Consider the following 19,670-nt stretch of genomic DNA (forward strand, 5'->3'; position numbering starts at 1 on the left):
TATCTTCTTACCTTTCAATCAAATGACACTGGCAAGACAATATTTTATTAGAGAAGTAGAACGTGTTAGTGAAATAGGTTATTGTTATGGACTGTAAGCCTATTAAAGCTGTAAATTTATCTTCACATATGTCATGTAAGATGCATTAGTACCCATTAGATGAAGGTATAAGCTATTGTTGATATCTTTTTTATTTATTAATGGAACTATTGTTGATAGTTTCACCACAATATCCTCCCAGTCGTGTGTGCAAAGCCTCTGAACAGAGCTTTCTTCTAAATGCTAGACCATTCTAAATGATATACAGTTAAGAAATGTGCTATTCTACTGCATTAAAGCACAAGCCAAATGCAAGTTATTAGCATCCATTTCCAGTACAATGTTGCAAGTGAGAGAATGTGCATAACAAGGAAGCAATCACTTACCTTATAATAACAGTTTTAAAAACTGATATTTACAATCCATGTAGTCTAGCTAGAAAAGCTTTCTTTCCATTCTTGGTAGTTACCCTGACAACTCAAAAAGTAAGTTCATTCTTAAAGAACATTGAATCTTAAGTTAGAAAACATAGGATAAATCTTTTAATATTAATTTCCAGACCCCTAAAATGGCAATAAAAATACCTGTGTTGTAAGAATGATGAGAATTATTTGAACAGCTTTGTAAGAAGCAAGTGCTGTGTAAATATGATTAACATTAACACAAATACATAATTAAAAAGTTCACCTACTGAAAGAATTATTTGGTCATAAAATTAACATTGGTTTTTTCCACAGTCACCAACAACATTGTGTTTCTCTCCTCACTCACACAAGGCATCATGTATCACAAATATCTTAAAGACATATAAGTCAATTACAAAACTCTTTAAAAAGATGTTTAAAATGTCTGAATTATTGTTTCATTTGCTTAAGGGAAAATTACAGATCAGAATTTCAAAAAAATGATGAGTTATGAAGAAAATCCATTAATTTCTACTTCAGACAATGTGATATAATTATGTTTAAAGTATATAGGCCCTGGGACTTCCCTGGCGGTCCAGTGGTTAAGACTTCGCCTTCCAATGCAGGGGGCACAGGTTCGATCGGGGAGCTAAGATCCTACATGCCTCAGGACCAAAAAACCAAAGCATAAAACAAACAATATTGTAACAAATTCAATAAACACTTTAAAAATGGTCCACATCAAAAAAAATTAAAAATAAATAAAAATAAAGTATATAGGCCCTATTTTCTAAAGTTTACTAGTCTTCTGGAATTCATTAGTCCACATGTAAAAAATATGAAATATCATATATACAGTGATTTAATAATAAACATATCTACCCTGCTCTTCAATTAGGAGCAGTTTCTCAATACAGATTGTTGAAGGCTGAGACATCACCAGTAATTTTCATGGTTTCTGACTCAGACTTCAGCAGCAAAGACCAAATCACATAAACTTCCTTTGCCTTGTACACACTTCAGCAAGTATCAATAGCAAATAATACCTGTCCAATTGCAGAGCGCCTTGCAGATAACAGATCTCATTTAATCCTCACATATGTAACTGGACAGTTACATATATGAGGATGATACAAAGAGGGCCAGTGAGATGAGGCTCACATGGCTTCAAGAATCAGAGCCAGAACTTAGATTCCAACCAAAGTTCAGAGTCCTGGCCATTACCCTAAAGCTGCCTGTGTGATTGCTAATCTACATCCAAATGCCTGTGTATGTGGGAAAGCACCATATTTAAAGTTTCTATAATTCAGAAAAAGAAAGATTTGGCTTTATGAGAGGAAAGAGCTAATTCACTCTGTCTACACTGATGTGTCATGTTAAACACTATTTCTAACTGATGTAACTATCTTTGTATGATATAATTAAGCTCCCTTGGAAAGAGTTCAAGACCAACCCACATTACATTGAATTTTATAATACGACAACTAATATTGCATTAGATTTTAGTGGGATCGTTATGTACTATGCCAACAATTGGAGAAAATCAGCTTGTAAGAAATTATGTTCTAACTACAACGTTTGTGTGCAAGAATATCAGAATTAAGTTTGAAAGACTTTTCTAATATTTCCAATATTGTACTTAGGTTAAATGTATTCCTTATTAAGAGTAGTTAAGAACAAAAATGTAAGGCTTTGTTTGCTAGCTACCTCATTATTTCCCCCTAAAAGCATAGTTATGCGGTCATTGTGGCCTTTAGACTCTTTACTGGGGGAATGGGGTAGATATCCTTGTTGAAAAGACAGCAGACTGCTGCATTAATTTTAATTAGCAAATAAAATAAAATAAATGTCCATAAATAATGGACTGAATAAGTTATGAGATATTCAACATAGAATTCTACCCAGCCAAATGAAGTAGCTCTCCTTGTGTTAAGTGAATAAAGCAAGAAATAGAACAATGTATATGGTAAGAATCCATTTGAAATCAAAAGGATACACACATGCACACACATATAAATATACAAAAATGTATTTAAACAAGCATACCTCATTTTCTTGCTCTTAAGTTTATTGCACTTCATAGACATTGCATTTTTCTACAAATTGAAAGTTTGTGACAAGTCCATGGGCGCCATTTTTCCAATTGCATTTGCTCACTTCATGTCTCTGTGTCACATTTTGGTAATTCTCACAATATAACTTTTCATTATTATTATATTTGTTCATAACTTTTCATTATTATTATATTTGTTCTGGTGCTCTGTGATTAGTGATCTTTGATGTTACTACTGCAAAAATTGACTCGTCAAAGGCTCAGATGATGGTTAGCATTTTTTAGCAATAAAATATTTTTAATTAAAGTAAACACATTACTTTTTTAGATATAATGTATTGCACACTTAAAAGACTACAGCAAAGTGTAAAAATAACTTTTATATGCACTGAGAAACCAAAAAAATGTGTTACTCACTTTATTGTGATATTCTCTTTATTGTGATGATCTGGAACCGAGGCCACAGTATCTCCAAGGTGTGCCTATATATATTTATATGTGTGTATGCCTGTATATATTTATATGTATACATTTGTATTTTGATTCCTCTCATATATACATATATATACACATATGTACACACATATATAAACACACACACATATATATAAAGAACGGAAGATCATTGTACTCAGCACATTTTTAAATGAGTCTATGTATTTAATGTGAGAGAGAGAGAGAATATATGCCTGGACAAATCTAGAAGGGTTCTAAAGTCTAGCAGCAGCAGTTACCTCTGTGGAATAAGAAGACCTGGAAGCTAGAAAGGCAGGATGACTCTGTATAATCTGTTCTTTATGGTTTGAATTGTTTATCACATGTAGATGTATACATGCACACAAACATATTTACATGTGTATATTATTTACATATATGTATATGCTTATACACACACATATGTAGTGTGTGTGAGAGAGGCCCTCAAATATCACCTGCTGCTTACCTTCTCTCTCTTTGTTCATGTCACTTGAAAATCTCAAATTTCACATCAAGACAATTTTTATTTTGCTTATGATCTGATGAATTGGGTGGCTGATCTCCTGACTTGAAGCAATGGGAAATACAAAGGTAAAGAAAAATAAAGGCACAATTACAGGCTGAGACCATGAATAAAGTTCTGCCCACATGAGACACTGAGACTAATGACCACTCCTGAGGGAACACCTAGGCAGAAGTAGGAATTCAACAACACTAGCCATTGCTGAGGTGCTCCCTGGTGTGTTCAAACATCACCTTCACAGTTCTTGCTTTTTTAATCCAAAATATGTGTTGCTGGGAATTCCCTGGCGGTCCAGTGGTTAGGACTCTATGCTCTCACTGCTGAGGGCCCGGATTCAATCTCTGGTCGGGGACCTAAGATCCCACATCCCACAAGCCACACGGCAAACAAACAAACAAACAAAAGTGTTGCCTAATGGAAAAAGGTCTACACTGAACTTCCAGGTTATTACAAAGTGATTTCACTAACTTTTCTGGTGCACCCTTTCTGGAGTGTGATGATTAATGTGCTTAACTTTAGCATTTTAATTTAATTTAGCATCATCCATTGAATGTCAACTATGTATAAAGAATTTTGGTACATCTTGGGGTACACATAGACAAAGAATTATGTCCCTGAGCTGCAATTAAAGATCTTTGAAATTCAACATTATTTGACTAATTATTTTAATATGAAAAGCAAATCTTACATACGAAAATCAGGACTTCTAAAAAGTAAATTGGAGAATTTACATAAACTAAAAACTAAGCTAGTTTTATAGTTATTAAATAAGTTTCCATGGAGACATCTCTTCTCCATTATTAGATGTACTAAAATTTAAAATATATACAATTTCATAATAATACATATATAACATACAGTAGACATCTAATGCAGTAAGATACAATTTATAAACACTCACATGTGAGACAGGGATGTTAGGATTGCAGAGAAAACTGGTCTACGGGGAGAAACAAGGATGGAAATAGCTAAAGTAAGAAAAAAAGGAAAAATAAAATGAAGACGCTGCCACAGAAAGATAAAATGACCGTCTGCCTTAACTTTCTGGATGACTTTCTACTTATAGATTTCAATCCTTCCTGTAGTCTGCCTCCTTCCTCCGCTAGAGCTCCACCACATATTCTCCCTCTTACAACAGGCTAAGTTTCTTCGTTACTCAAGTGATGAAAAGAACTCTGGCCAACACAGAAAACCAAGTAACTTGCCCATGGACACTCAGCTTGTAAGTGTCAGGGCAAAGACTCCAGCCCATGTGTGTACAGATGCCTGGCCCCTGTTGTATGGCCTTGCCTTGCCATTATATCATAAGCTCTAATAATAGCCAGTGAGTGGCTAAGTGTCCAGATTTTTGCTGCACAGCAAAGAGATAAGTATAGAGGTGTAAAGAAGTCAATTAAATTCTCTTTAAAATCTTGTGAAAATTTCTATTTAAACATTTTTAGCATGTTCAACAATGTAAGATACAGTTTTTCAGAAAGTAGTGTTATCAGACACAATCTGTATCAGATCCTATGTTACAATCACTGCTAAGGATATTAGAGCATCTAATTTTGAGTTTACATAAGACAAAATTGAGGAAAAATTTTAAAGGTTGTAAGGTGGTAGGGCTGACATTTTAATCATCTTCCCACATGTTTATGATGACAGGGAAAATCATATGGGACGATATGGTTGAGGAATATTTACCCTACTGTGAGCCGACTTTACTGTTTCTGTGAAAAGAGAAGTCAGAGGAAATGATTATCATTCACATCTAACACACTGACACCATTTTTTAAAAAGCCTCATTTCTCTAAACTATTGTTACTAATGGTGTAAGACATAGAAATCCATTGCCGTAGTTTTTTGTAGTGTTTTCTTGCTAAAAGGGATTCCATGATCAAATAATATTGGAAAAATTTGAATTCAGTAAAGTTACACAGGTGTTTAGCTTTATTTGATGTGTTTTAGTCTGATTTTACTGCAGGGTTCCTCAGAGCCTTTAATATGCAAATGTGTATCGTGAAGCTACAAGTGCTGAGCAGTTTTTACTTGAAGCATTTCCCAGATTTATTTTATGACAGAAGCCTTGTCCCTCCTTTTTTTTCCTCTCTTGGGGGGCGAGGCAGGGGAGAAACACTTGCTTAGAAGGAGCAGCAAAATGGTTGAGAACATCAGTTCTTGAGTGACCTGCTCTGCCACAGACAAGTAATTTGAGGGAGAAAAAACCCAAACAAAAAACAATTCAATGTCACAGATAATAGAGGGAGAAATGATACTAATTACACAAATTGGAAGAACTCCTGTTACTAATTCTTTTCACAAAGCCAGGGTGTAGTCCACTTCTAATCTAGTTCAATAAAAGCCACAGGTAGCCAAAGATAGACATAAAAAGCAGTTTCATCCCAAACTGATTCAAGCTCCTGCTTCTGACTGCAGAAAAGAAAAAAATGTTTCATAATGATTTGAAGAACAGTATTAAACTAAACTCCAAGATAAGGCTATGATTAAATTAAATAGCAATTGAAAACTGTTCCGAGTTTGTAAATAAAAAGACACCAAATTATACTGAGGTGTCTACTGCTTTGCATATCTAGCTCTTTTTAAATAATAGGGTTTTTTCCCCCAAAACTATTGGCAAACTAGTGGCAAACATTAACTGCTGCATATTGCTTTTGTTAAATATCTTAATCAAGGAGTAGCTTTTGTGAGATGCTTATTTTAAAATTTTTAAGTGAAAAATATCACTCTTTAACCTGCTGAAACTTGGATATTTGTATAATGAGGAAATGCCTACTGATTTCACTTTCCCACTGGCAGTGGTTATCGACAAAGGCTATGCGTTACAATCACCAGGGAAACTTTAAAAATACACACCAATGCCTCTGCCTCACCTGCAGAGATTCCAAGTCTTGGAGTGGGGACTCTAAAGCAGTTATTTTTAATTCCCCAGGTGATTACAATGTACATTCATGACTGGGGCCCACTGCCTTAAGAGGAAATAAACTATTTCACCAGTGCTGAAATCTAAACATAAACTATCAAAAATAATTAAAGGCACAGGAATCGATGAGGCAAGGAGAAAACTTTCTTCTATAAAATTATTACTTTAAATTACTCCTCGTTATTTATGCATCATTAACTAATAGTAGCAAAGGGTGGAGAAATAGCAAATTTAATTACTCTCAGTTAAAAATATCAACCAGAAATGAAGATGACTTCTCTGAAACATTGTCAATAGCATTTGGTCTACAAAATTAACCACAATGTTCAATATATTTATTACTTACTGATAATATAATATGCATTTTATGTTAATAAATTATTTAAAACTGAGGGAATAATGATTTGGGACATTATACCTATCTATCTGAGGTAGGCTACAAATTAAGGGACAAAATTTTAAGGTATTGGGTTAGATATGAAAATGATACAGTACTTCATTATCAGTATCAATATATTGTATATTTTGATATCATACACATATGACTTGTATATCTTTAATTACTTTATATATATATATATATATATATAACTACACACACATATTTATGTATTCATTCATTCATTGATTTATACAGGCATTCTCCCCAAGGCCATTACCATTAAATCACACGTTATATCTCCCTTAATCTTCAAAAGAACCTTAGGAGATAGGTATTATTATTACCCACATTTTACAAATGAGGAAACCATCTGCAGTCACAAAGTTAGTAAATCAGACATAATAGAAGCTTAATACATATTTGGTAAACAAATGCATATGAAAATTCAGTTCTTAATGGTAGATAGAGAGTCAGACGTGTACAACAGTTCATCTGCACACTGAGTATAAGCCTTTTAGAACCTGTTTTAGAAACCTCGTGCCAAAAGTCCTATGAAAACTGAGCAAGAACCCAGATATCCTTTCACTTCTCATATAGATGCAAGAAGCCTTAGTTTTCAAAAATGAATACTAAAATATAGATTCCACAGTCAAACCCCAGGCTTTCTGAATTAGAATCCATGCTAGTGAGGCCTAGAATTTGTCTATCTTTTAAAAAGCTTCTTAAGTAATTCATATGAATTTCAAGTATGAATTCCAAGTATAGAAACTACTGGATCTCATTCCTCATGTTTGAGATTTAATGAGTGTGGGTCTTACTGGTGCTCCATAAAAAGGGCAGACAAAGAGGCTGCATGGACAGAACAGGTGTGTTCCCAGTTACTGTTTCCTTTCTCAGAGGCTAAGAGGCAGCCATACAACAGAATATGGTGACTTAGGTCTCAGGCTCTGATACCAGACAGAACTGTTGAATTTTAGCTGTGCCACTGCTAGTTTGTTAAGTGGGGCAAGTTGCTTGATGCTTTAAAAGTCATATGCCTTTTCTGTAGAATAAGAATGATGACATTCCTTGTCTCATGGTAGGTGCTGGGGTGTTGTGGGAATTAAATAAAAACAATATATTCCTTACTGTATGACACAAGGTCTGATACCTAAAAAGCATACTACATCTCTTACCATTATTGAAGCATCAGAAAGTATTAGAGAGCAGAAAGGAGTCAGAGCTCTGTCAGTGTGTCTTATTTTCCCAGGTTCGTTTATTTATCTTAAATTATTATCGTTCTAGGATAACCTCCCCCTCTCCCATTAAAGCTCTGAGTAATCTCATACTTCTTAATGATGTCCTTTCCATGTGGGGGAAAAAACTTAAAAAAAAATTTTCTGTGCTATTTCTATCTAAAAATATGACAATTTGACCCCCTCAGAGCTAATTCTAGAGTGTGTATACTGCAAATAAACTGATTTAGCTCAGGAATATTGAAAGCAAATATGGTGTAGTATTTTAAAATAAAAATTTTTACAGATGCATGATATGATTGGATTGTACCACTAGTAATCATATAATGCACCATGCAAAGTACAATTCATAGACCTAGTTTTAAATTCGATTCTAATAAGTAAACGGATTTGATCCTGTTGGGGGGAAAGTGGAAGCACTAATCCAATCACTAATCCGATCTTCATTGCCATAAAAATTAAGGCCCGTCTACTTCCTTGGTACTAATGATGAGGCTAAATAGTGTATATATTTTTATTTACGTATTCAATAATACGATGCTCTGTTCAGTGAATGATGTTATTCTGCCACTTGGTGGTGCTTGCCAGTTTCAGAATTTGTTTCTTGGTGGCACTGTAACGCTAAGTACAAAGTAAGCTGAAAAAAATCACAGCATTCCTATTGGAAAGGCTTTGCTTCAAACTGTTTAATAATTTAAAGAACCTCTGTGGAAGCAACTGCTTTTGTTAACTAGTCACAACCCGTAATTAACTCCTTTGGAGTTTTAAGTTACTTTGGGCAAAATGTCTTAGGAAGAGTACATATTATTAGAAAGCATGCCAAAAACTTACTTAGCAGAGAATTCAATAACAGTTTTACTCAGCTAAGAGGTTCCGTAAAATTCTACTGCTATAGCCAAGCACTGATACCCTAGCAGGTCCTGTTTCATTATCATAATTCCTGCATAAACACTTTTAAGGACTTTGCCTTCAGTTTCAAGCATGACTTATTTTCATAAGCCTGATTAGTTACCACACCAGCCTTGCTATGGAAAATGACATGTCCTCACTTTGAACTGGGGAGTTGTTAAATCTTGATCTACATTAGGCGTGTATTTATGTTGCCCTCTCTGCTGAAAGAGTGCAGTGAAAAGACATCTCTGATTCCTTGTTTTTGCCGTATCGGCTGTCAGCTCTATCTAATGGGCATTCCGTTTCCTTGAAGAATTTAGCTGCACTGTCTAGAAGCCGATTTTCTGATGCCTCCAACGTCTGGTCAAATTGATCTGTTTTAATGGAGTCTTCGTCGGTGAGGAGCGCGATGCCACCGACTAGAATGCTGGATCTGCTGCTTAATTGCCAGGAGCTAGAGACACAGAGATTCAGAAATCTTTGGAGGTGGGCGGGGGGATGGGGGGGGAACCTCCGGGCGGAGGCGGAGATATAAGATAAAGAGATGGGTTTCACACAGGAAAAAAAAAAAAAGATTTCTTTGAGGCACTGAGGTGCTGCACGATCACATCTCTCAAAGGAGAAGTTAAAAAGCAAGGAAGTGGGAGCAGTTTGGAGGTTAAAGTACTTAAAAAGATAGCTTGGGTATAGTTTGTGTTTCTGGTGGAGCCTGCAAAGGATAGATAGTCCCTGTTTTCAAAGGGTATTGGTTCCTCTGTTAAGTGATTGGGAATGGACGCTAATTTCCTGTGAGATGCTATCACGCAATGTTCTTCTAATTTCAAGGGACACAGGAGAGGGAGAAAGGCAAGATTTAAAAAGAAAAATAAGGAGGAGATGAGGGCTCTTGAAATAAAGGAAAGAAGAAAGAGGAAGGAAGGGAGGGAGGGAGGGAGGAAGGGAGAGAGGGAGGGAGGAAGGGAGAGAGGGAGAGAGGGAGGGAGGGAGGGAGGGGAAGGAAGGAGGGGAGGAAGGGAGAGAGGGGGGATAGAGAAAGGAGGGTACGGGAAGAGAAGGAAAAAAAAAATCCTGAATCACAGAACAATCACACAGCATAGAAGACACTGAATAATCACATAGAAAACTCATCCAAAACACTGTGCAACAACGACCCGGGTCACGAGAGAAAGATGCTCCTCTCCATCCGTGTCCCGGGAAGCTCTGGGTCCCGTTCGTTACTAGAGACTAAAATACCATAAGGCTAAAGAGTGTTGTCTAACTGCGTGAAGAATGCAGCAGACGGAAGGCGGGTCCTATTACTCCGTTTGCCAGGCGCTGGCTGGAGCCAAAGAAGAAAAGGCGCAGAACAAGAGACTTGCCGAGTGAGACCTTCTTGCCTCGCCCACGTCTCTGGCGATCCGGCAGAGACCCGCGTAAAGCTCCCAGGGCCACAACCCGCGCCGCCAAAGAGAGCCGCTCTTCTCAGACGCCGCTTCTCGGCGGATGCGCCCGGCAACCCGCCGTGGCTGATGCAGAGCAGCCTCCCTGCCACTCTCTGACCACCTGTCCAGACCACATCTGACCTTCGAAACACATTCGCCCGCACCTCCCAGGCAGCCAGCCGCACAAATAGGCTCCCGGCTGGAGACGAATGTTTGGTGGGGAGAGGGCTTCAAACCTCCCACTCCTCGGTCTGATTCTGGGTTGTGAGGGGCCAGGGAGGGGAGGGGAGAGAGAGAGAGAGAGCGGAGAGAGAGCCTGGCTGGCTGGTTGAGCCCGCTCGTTGAGCAGCCTGAGGTTCGCAGACTCCTGTGGGAACTGCTGCTTCTTCCAGGCCAGCCAGAGCTGTACTCACACCACCGCCTCTCACCCTCTCCTGCTTCCTGCTGCTCCCTAGAGAAACGTCCGTGGGCTCTCCGCGGCGATATTCCCAGCTGCATGCCGTTAGAGCCAGGCGGCGCGCTCCCGCACGCTAGAGCGCCGGGCGCCAGCAGGACGCCCTCTCCTCTGTGCCCTCTTTCCCCTCTCCTCCCTGCTGCGACCGCTCCTCAGCCACCTCCACCCTCACCAGCTCCAGCTCAGAGAGACGCCACCCAGCCGCGGCGGGCGCTCGCCGCCCGGGGTCACGCACGGAAGAGGGGCGCGAGATCTGACCCAGCGCTCGGTAGGGGGCGTCCTGCGGCGGAGAGTGAAAGGGCAGGTGGTATTTAAAGGTGTGGGAGTCGCCCGCTCTGAAGCCCGCGATTCTCACTTGAGCCATCCCCGCCTAGCCCCACTCGGGCCAGCGCCTGGTGAGCTAGCCCATCTGTGGCGTCGGCCGTCGTCTCCTCCTAGCACCTCCTCGCCGACCCCTCCCTCCGGGACCTGCATCCCGCTCCGCCAATCAACGCCCGACTGCTTCTTCCCACGTGATCCCGGGCGGGCTAAGGACCTGCTGCTTCCCAAACGCCAGAGGGATGCGGGCGGCAGAGCGCGAGAGGCGGCTGCTAGGCTGCTGGGCGCTTTGACTCTCCCTCCACCCAGCCCCCTTGGGCTCCTCTCCTTTTCCCTCTGGACTCCGGTCTCCTCCTGCTGCCCCGGCTTGCCAGAGCCCTCTGCTTATGGCAGCAGCTTACCTCGTCTCCGGTGCGGCTTTTCGGTGCACGACCCTCTCGCTCCCGGGGCTGAGCCGGGTCACTGGATGTTGCTGAAACTCTGGAGATCATGCGCGGGTTTGGCTGCTGCTTCCCCGTCAGGTGCCACTGCCGCCGCCGCCGCCTCTGCTGCCGCTGTCCGCGGGATGCTCAGTAGCCCGCTGCCTGACCCCCGCGATCTTGTGTTCTTCGGAAGCCGTTTGCTGCTGCAGAGTTGCGCGAACTAGTCATGGTGCTGTGGGAGTCCCCGCGGCAGTGCAGCAGCTGGACACTTTGCGAGGGCTTTTGCTGGCTGCTGCTGCTGCCTGTAATGCTACTTATCGTAGCCCGCCCGGTGAAGCTCGCAGCTTTCCCTACCTCCTTAAGTGACTGCCAAACGCCCACCGGCTGGAACTGCTCTGGTAAGTCCAGAACCCCAGCCCCCGACCCCTTAACCCCTCAGAGGAAACGCGCGTTTCCAGTACAGACCAACCTCCCCAAGTGCGTCTCCCCAAGCCCCTCGACTCCAACCGCTCCAAACCCTTGAGACCACCGACCTCCACCCAGAGGAGCACAGAGAACTGTTCCAGGCCGCTAAGGAAGGGGGCGGGGGTCCTGGGGAGGACAGAAAGTGCAGGTGTAGGAACCTTTGCATCCTTGCACTTAAACTGGAGCTGCGGAGATTTTAAGAAATATTAAACGGGATGGTTTTGTGGATTCACTGAAAAGAGCACCAATCCTTGGGCAAACATTAAAACAGAACCTTTTCTGTCACTAAAGAAAAAAGTCTAGCAAAAAAGAGAGAGAAATAAGTTTATGAGAAAGAACGAGCGAGAAAGCAATAAATCAAATGGTGACTGCAGGGGAAACACTGATTACTGGCAAAAGTGCCATGAGGGTGCACTTGTCTGGCATTCAAGACCAGGTCACAGAAATTCTAAAGGAGCTTGTGTTTCAAGAGATTCAGTTACTCTCTCTCTGCCTCTCTCTCTCTCTGTCTCTGCGTGTCTCTCTCTCTGTCTTTCTCCACACACACACACAAACATGCATACACATCCTCCTTCTCTAGCTGGCTGCAAAAGACGTTGTTTTTGCATCCCCGAATTGCATCTCTCTTGCCTCCCTCCCCAAGCTCCTAGATGGTCGAAGGAAGTTGAGACAAGAACCATTCGCCCGTCTACCAGGCCGGACTGTGCATGACCAAGGCCGGGCAGGCTCACGCGTAGGCGGGCGGAGGGCAAAACTGACCCCACTGGGCGCTGACTCCTCCATTTTTGGGCAGGCTTCCTTGGAGTGCGTCAGGCGCTCTTCTTGCTTGCTCGGGTCCCTTCCGAGTGTGAACGCGAGAGCTTGGCAAGCTTTGCTGTGCTGAAGCCTCCTAATTAAATAGGGCCCGAGGATGGGAGTTGCTGCACTGTCCGAGTAGCTTCGCATTTCAGTATGACAGCCCATAGTCTACCGGCGGGATTGTGGTGTGATTTCACTGGCATTTTAAACTGCATTAACATGCCTGGGTATTGTCCCCAAGGTCTGGTCTGTTCTAGTTTTAGCAAGTGTGTATGTAATTTTTCATCTTCTGTATATATAATTCCACGGAAGTTGAATCTAGCTCTGAATAAAGTGGCTTTCGGGGATGTGTGTGAGCTGAAGTGTATGTAACTTTGGAGAAGAGGGAATGACCAACTGTAACTTATAGGATAAAAGAATATGTCGTCCTGGGTAGTTACTGATGTAAATTCCACAAGGAAAATTATTATACATTATTGTAGTTTGCACTTTTTAAAGACAAGTTGAGATTTGCAACCTTGTTAGATTTGGGTCAATATATTGCCCTTTCTAAATTGCAATTTCTAAATTTGGCATTTTTATAAAACTCAGCATGTTTTCTTTAACTTATTCGTGGCTCATGCATGCATATATGTTATTTTGGATAGGCTAAGTTCCACTTTGCAGGTACCTAATCACTTTTTTAGGTGCTTTATCATAGGAATATTAAGTAACCTGCAAAATCAATTGTTTGGAATGTTGATAGCTTTGTAGCCAAACATGACTAGTTTGTTTCATCCCTAACTATGGTACTGTTTTAGGAACTAACTAACTTAAATATGAAATTGGGGTTGACAATCAAGAAATTCATTATTACCAGATATATGCAGAAACTAAAGAAAATAAACTGGTTTTCCAGGCAGATTGTCAAGAACCTGGCACCCCTTTTTACCCCTGTTAACTTGGAGGTGATCAATCTTCATTTGAGCCAGACAGACCATCAGAGAAAACACTGTGCCTGTTTATCTTTATTATTGGGGCTTTGTTTCCTCTTTGTCTGGAAAAATTCCAAATAAGGGGTTGTTGCAGACCTTAAAGCAAAAGAATGATTAAAGATAAAGAAATGGTAAAAGGCATTCTGAGACCATCATCAGCTCTTTTCTAAACTGTGAAGTTTGGGGGTCATAAACTATAGTCTACTTAATGAGAAAATAATAAAGAAGCTAAGAAGCAAGTGTTAAATATTCATCCACCACTGCCAGTATTAACCCAAGCTAAAATAAAAGAGCATTATCAAAAAAGCATATTAAAAGACAACTGACTAGAAAAGAATAGTGAAAAAAAGAAACTAACATTAATCACTTAACTAGAATTTTTTTAGGTTGTCAGTAAAGAATGACCTTGCAGTACAGCTGTGGTTGTTGGAATTAAAATTTAGGGCAGTTCTTTTAAAGCTTCAAGGTATTTCTTTTTTTTTCAAGTCTATAACATTTAATGACTGGCGTGTTCTCTTTAAATTTGAGGTTATGATGACAGAGAAAATGATCTCTTCCTCTGTGACACCAACACCTGTAAATTTGATGGGGAATGTTTAAGAATTGGAGACACTGTGACATGCGTCTGTCAGTTCAAGGTAAGAAGTCTGGTATTTGCATCTTCTAATTCATTAATGAGACGACAAAGCAGAGATCTTCTTTTACAGCCCATCACTTGGCAATTTATAGCTATGCAAGCTAAGAGGAAAGCTGGCACCAAACAAAAGTACTGGCAAGAGAGCCAACTGATGTCAAAAAGGCACAGCTTTTTGGAGAAATGTACGTGCCACAGTTATAAATGCCACTGGAGGTAGAAAGCTTCAGGTTGTTCTTTTGGTGTGTCAAAGGAAAATTATGTTTCTGTGCCCGTTCTAACATGCATGCTATAAGTCAACTACTGGGGATAATAGTCAAAATCATTGCTGGATTAGAAGTGTGGATTTATACTTTTGTTTTTTTTTGATTGGGGCTATCTTCTTTCGGTCATATTTCTCTGTTTTAATGGTCTTGGATTTTATTATCCTGGCAATCTGGTTAAGTTTCTAAATGAACTCCTTATCAGTGTGACTTTAAAACTACTATGCTAGTTTGGAAATCACAGCACTTATTAATATTTGTCAACTTTTCATGGATACCACATTCAGTTACAACTGAATCTCCCAGGAATCCAAAAGAGTGCAAATAGACAAAAGTTATTTCATAAACATGAGGAAGATGTTCTTTTGTCTCATGTTAAAAAAATAAATAAAAATTAAAAGAGAGAGCGATTGCAGTTGTGGTATTATCAAAACTAGGTTATTAGTATTTATTAAAGACAGAACTCAGTGTCATTATTATAGTCATCATCTAACAAATGCTTTCTACCATGTGAAGTATAAGCCTTTTCTTCTCTCAATATGTTTTTATAATTCAAGTATTAGAGATGCTGTACTGATATCTTACGTTCCCCTTTGAGCGTTGTTGAATTACTTTTTAAAATACACATCAAATCTAACAAATTGTTCAACTAGAAAATATTCCCATTAATGAAAGTATATACCAGGGATAAGGGAAAATTTTTCCAAGATTGTAAGCAAAACTTTAAAAAAAAATTAAAAAGGCTATAAAACAAATAAAATATTAGAACTTAAATTCTGGTCTAAAATTTGTTATAGTACAATTGTCTCTCAGTATCCATGGGGGTTGGTTTCAGGACCACCACAAATACCAAAATCCAAGGATGCTCAAGTCCCTTATATAAAATTATGTAGAATTTATATATAACCTATGCATATCCTCCTGTATACTTTGTCATCTCTAGATTACTTACAATACAATGTATATGCAATGTAAACATTGTAAATACAATGTAAATGCTATGTAAGTAGAAAATTCAAGTTTTGCTTTTTGGAATTCTCTGGAATTTTTTTTTCTCGAATATTTTCTATCTGAAGTTGGTTGAATCTGCGGATTTGGAACCCCCAAATTTGGAGGAACAACTGTATGTAATATTTAGAATTGCTGATGAAATTTAAATATTTTAGGTTAAGTTCAACCTCCCAGTGAGAAAAAGAAGGGAATTCACATTTAAATATGGTTTTGAATGCCTTATAGTTAAGCTAGAAACTTCTTGGACATTTTTTTCTTCCTAAGAAAAGTAATAAACAGCTGATATTTGTAAAGTGCACCACCACCTTGTGGGTAAGTATTGCTGTGCCCAGGTTACAGTCATTAGACCATACGATAGTGTTGGAAATATTAATGCATATTTAATATTCATGCAACACCAATTTCTAAGGTCTCTAGCCATACTGAACAACGTAATTATGTTCTTTCAGTGAACTACTTGAGAGAGATGGAACATAAGAACTCTGCAAGTCATACTTCATACAAACATTAACTAAGGGGAAAATATAGTTGGATAAATCATTAGTTAAAGGCCCACAGGATTTTGTGGAATTTTTCCTTTTCAGTTTGTAATTCCCAGAAATTTTTCTTATTTTCATAACCATGGGTAGACATAAGAAGTGAACTCATATACAGTATAAAATGAACCAAGAAGAATGTTCCTCAAATGGAAAGCCATAATTATAACAAGATTCACCAAGAGAAAAAAAAATGAGGAGTTCACAAAATTCTAAATGGATGCATGCTACTAAAAGAAAATTTATAATTTTCTTATTAAAGAAATTGTGTTCAGTTTTCAGGTTGCACAGAGGATTTTGGTATAACTTTTATCAACAAAGATATTTATGTTTTTTACACATTCGGTCAGCCAGTTACATTTGTCATTAATTTAAATAATCGTTGAGTGGTATAGATTGCAGGGGGCGGGGGGAGTGAATGCAAGTTTGAATAAGAAACTAAAATGTAAATTTCCTTTTCCTAATGCCTGTTGCATTTTAAATTTACTACTAGATTACTGCTGCTATTAGTTTGTGTGTTGCACAGTTGTCAGGAGAAAATAAACATTTCCCTAGTGGAAAATTTAGACTCTGTACATACCAGGAATAGAGAGTGGCAGAATTAAGTTCAAGATCACAAATTGTGAAAGAATAATAGGTATTTTAAGCTAAGAGTATCTTGACTCAGTACTTTCCAATACTTTCAAATGTATTTGAGAATTTTTTGTTTCCCAGTCTGATGAAAAGGCAGATGTCCTGAAAAATCTATTTTTCTATATACTGTTCTAAACTAGCTTAGGTCATCTACTCTGTTTCTCCTGCTTTCAGAAACAGGTCCAGATTCTTCTATTCAAAATGGGTGCCAAATGTGGTCTTTCTGGCTGAGAGATAAATTTCAAAGAGAAGTGGGTATATGAGTGTATAATCTATGTTTTGCAGTTTGGATTATAATTGGAGCACTAAGGTGAACAAATATTTATCTTCACTTCTCTTAGATGATTTATGATAAGCATATTCTACCCTTCAAACATGTTATCTCATTTGTTTCTCACAATTGAGTGAGATAATTATTTTCTCCTCCTTTTACAGATAAGGAAATTAAGACCCATAAATATAAATAACTTACCATTAAGTGGTGATCCTAAAGCCAGAACCTAGGTCCTTTGACACCAATCTAATTTTTTCTAGGACATTATACATGCAAATAAAAACATTATAACAACAACAAAAGTACCAGTTTATTGTAGACAACTCGATATCAAAAGTAGTACAACTAATTCTTGGATGATGATATAAGTTCCAGAAATGGCCTGCAACTTCATGCATCCTACCTTCCTCTCTATATACCAAATGATATCCTGGTCATTCTGGTAAATCAGCTGTGGTTTGAAAATTTAGAGACAGTGGATGGATGAATGGATGGATGGATGGATGGACGGATGGATGAATGGATGGGTGGATGAATAAAAGAAGGAAGGGGGACGAAAAGAAGACACATATGCAGCTATTAATAGCGCCGGTCATATCAATTAGTATGTAATGATCAATGATCACTTTATAATTTAAAAATATGATGAAGCCTTATGTTTTTTAGGTATCATTTAATTCAAATGTGAAATGTTTTCATTTAATAAGCCACACTTTAGATCTGCAATTGTTCCAGTAACTAGGACTGTATAACAAATTGCCCAGAACTTAGTGGCTCAAAACAGTGAACATTTATTTTGCTCATGAATCTGCAGTTGGACAGGGCTTAATGGAAGCAGCTCATCTCTGCTCCCCTTGGTGTTAGCTGAGCCGGGGAGGGAACTCAAAGGCTTGTTTCTGTACTCTTCTCAGGACTCTCACTCATATACTGGACTGTCAGCTGGGGACCTTGGTCCTTCTCCATGTGGATCTCTCCATTTGGACTAGTTGGGGCTTCCTCATAGCACAGTGGCTGGGTTGCAATGGCAAGCATCCAGAGAGTGAGAAAGAGCCAGGTAGAGGCTGTATCCTTTAACGACCTAGCCTCAGAAGTCACACAGAGTCACTTTCACCATAGTCACAGGCCTGCCCACTCACTTAAAATCATAAAAAAATTTCCATATGAGAAATTGTAGTCACAGAGAAGTAAAAGTTACCTATGGAATGATCAAAGCATTGGGACATATGTGGGTTTTTTATCGCTTTCTTTTTTGGAAGAGAAACATGCCATATCCTAAGCCATTATTCCTAAGCCTTTGACAACCGGGAATATAACAGAATTCACTTAACATCTGTGGAGCGCCTTCTATATGCCAGACTCTATGGAAGGTGCTGACAATATATAAAATGTAAGTTATACATAGCTTCTAGTTGCTGAAATCTCAGTTAAAAGAAATTCTTATTAACCAAACAAGCAATACATCGTATGAAAAATTTCTCACATAAATTTTTTGTTCATTTGTAGCAAAACAAATTCCATATATTCATTGAATCCACGGGTGTGACGTTGCTGCTTTCTTAAGCAATGTGGACATTTTGGAACAAAATCATTCACTGAAAAAACACATATTTGGAAAATAAACTTAAGATATTTAAAACATCTGAAGGAAGCAGAATCACTTTTCCCCTGAGAGGAAGTTTGGACAACACATACATTTATGAGCTTAACCATCTGGCCCTGAGTCTTGTTTTTTCTTTACCAGCCAACTATGTGGCCTTTAGCAAGTCACCTAACATCTGAATCTGTCCCTTCCTCTGAAACTGAGCAGTATTCATAATTACCACTGAAAATTATTTCCAATAATTTGGCATATTTTAATGTAGTAGTTAGCTTATTTTTTTGTACTTAGGGTTAGCCTGTGTTCCTTTATTTTTCTAATTTTAGACATGCATGCTTCAGTGTCGATGTTAGCTGGTAACTCTGCTAGTTAAAATATATATCATGAAAGGCACATAATTTACATTTCTTTTTATAAAAGAGTATTCCAAAGCATTTTGAAACATGACTCTTAATCCTCCCAAATGCCCCAGTTAACCATTTCGAATGGGGGAACTAAGCTATAAGCTTGTTAAACATTTCATTTTTGAGTGATATACACAAGGTCCTACACTAAGGCAGTGAGAGAAATGGGAGAACCTGGGACCAGACTTCCACTCCTGAGCCTTAATGATTTAGAGTGTGCTTCCTCCATGTGTTATTCATTTTAATGAGTGCAAGTCATGGTAGTAAGGGCCAAAAGCATCGTGCTGATTATCTACAGTTAAGCTCTTTTCAACTCCATACAAATCTTCCTTTTGGCTTGTGCATAGAACTTGGCAGCTCTGTTTTTAGCACTGTTCACATTTGGCTTACTACATCCTTCAGAAGTGGCATATGAGCGCTTTATCAGTTTATTCGATATTTTAAGATGCATATCAGCATTGTGTACTAGCACTTGACAGAGATAATAAATACTTCCCACCCCTCACTCCTCATCTTCTGACTACATCTGAATAATCTAC

At 38.8% G+C, this 19,670-nt stretch overlaps 1 protein-coding gene across 1 annotated transcript in view; it reads left to right on the forward strand.

The window, feature by feature from the left end:
• The first annotated feature begins 11,413 nt into the window (after nucleotides 1–11,413).
• The window catches only part of TMEFF2 (transmembrane protein with EGF like and two follistatin like domains 2), a 249,255-nt gene continuing 240,998 nt past the window's right edge, over nucleotides 11,414–19,670 (forward strand). The window contains exons 1-2 of the mRNA XM_060151381.1: nucleotides 11,414–11,940; nucleotides 14,308–14,417. Of these exons, the coding sequence (XP_060007364.1) occupies nucleotides 11,769–11,940; nucleotides 14,308–14,417 (282 nt within the window). The 5' untranslated portion in view covers nucleotides 11,414–11,768. The remainder of the gene's footprint in view (nucleotides 11,941–14,307; nucleotides 14,418–19,670) is intronic.

The sequence above is a fragment of the Lagenorhynchus albirostris genome, chromosome 6, assembly GCF_949774975.1.
Source record: "Lagenorhynchus albirostris chromosome 6, mLagAlb1.1, whole genome shotgun sequence".
Lineage (NCBI taxonomy): Eukaryota > Metazoa > Chordata > Mammalia > Artiodactyla > Delphinidae > Lagenorhynchus > Lagenorhynchus albirostris.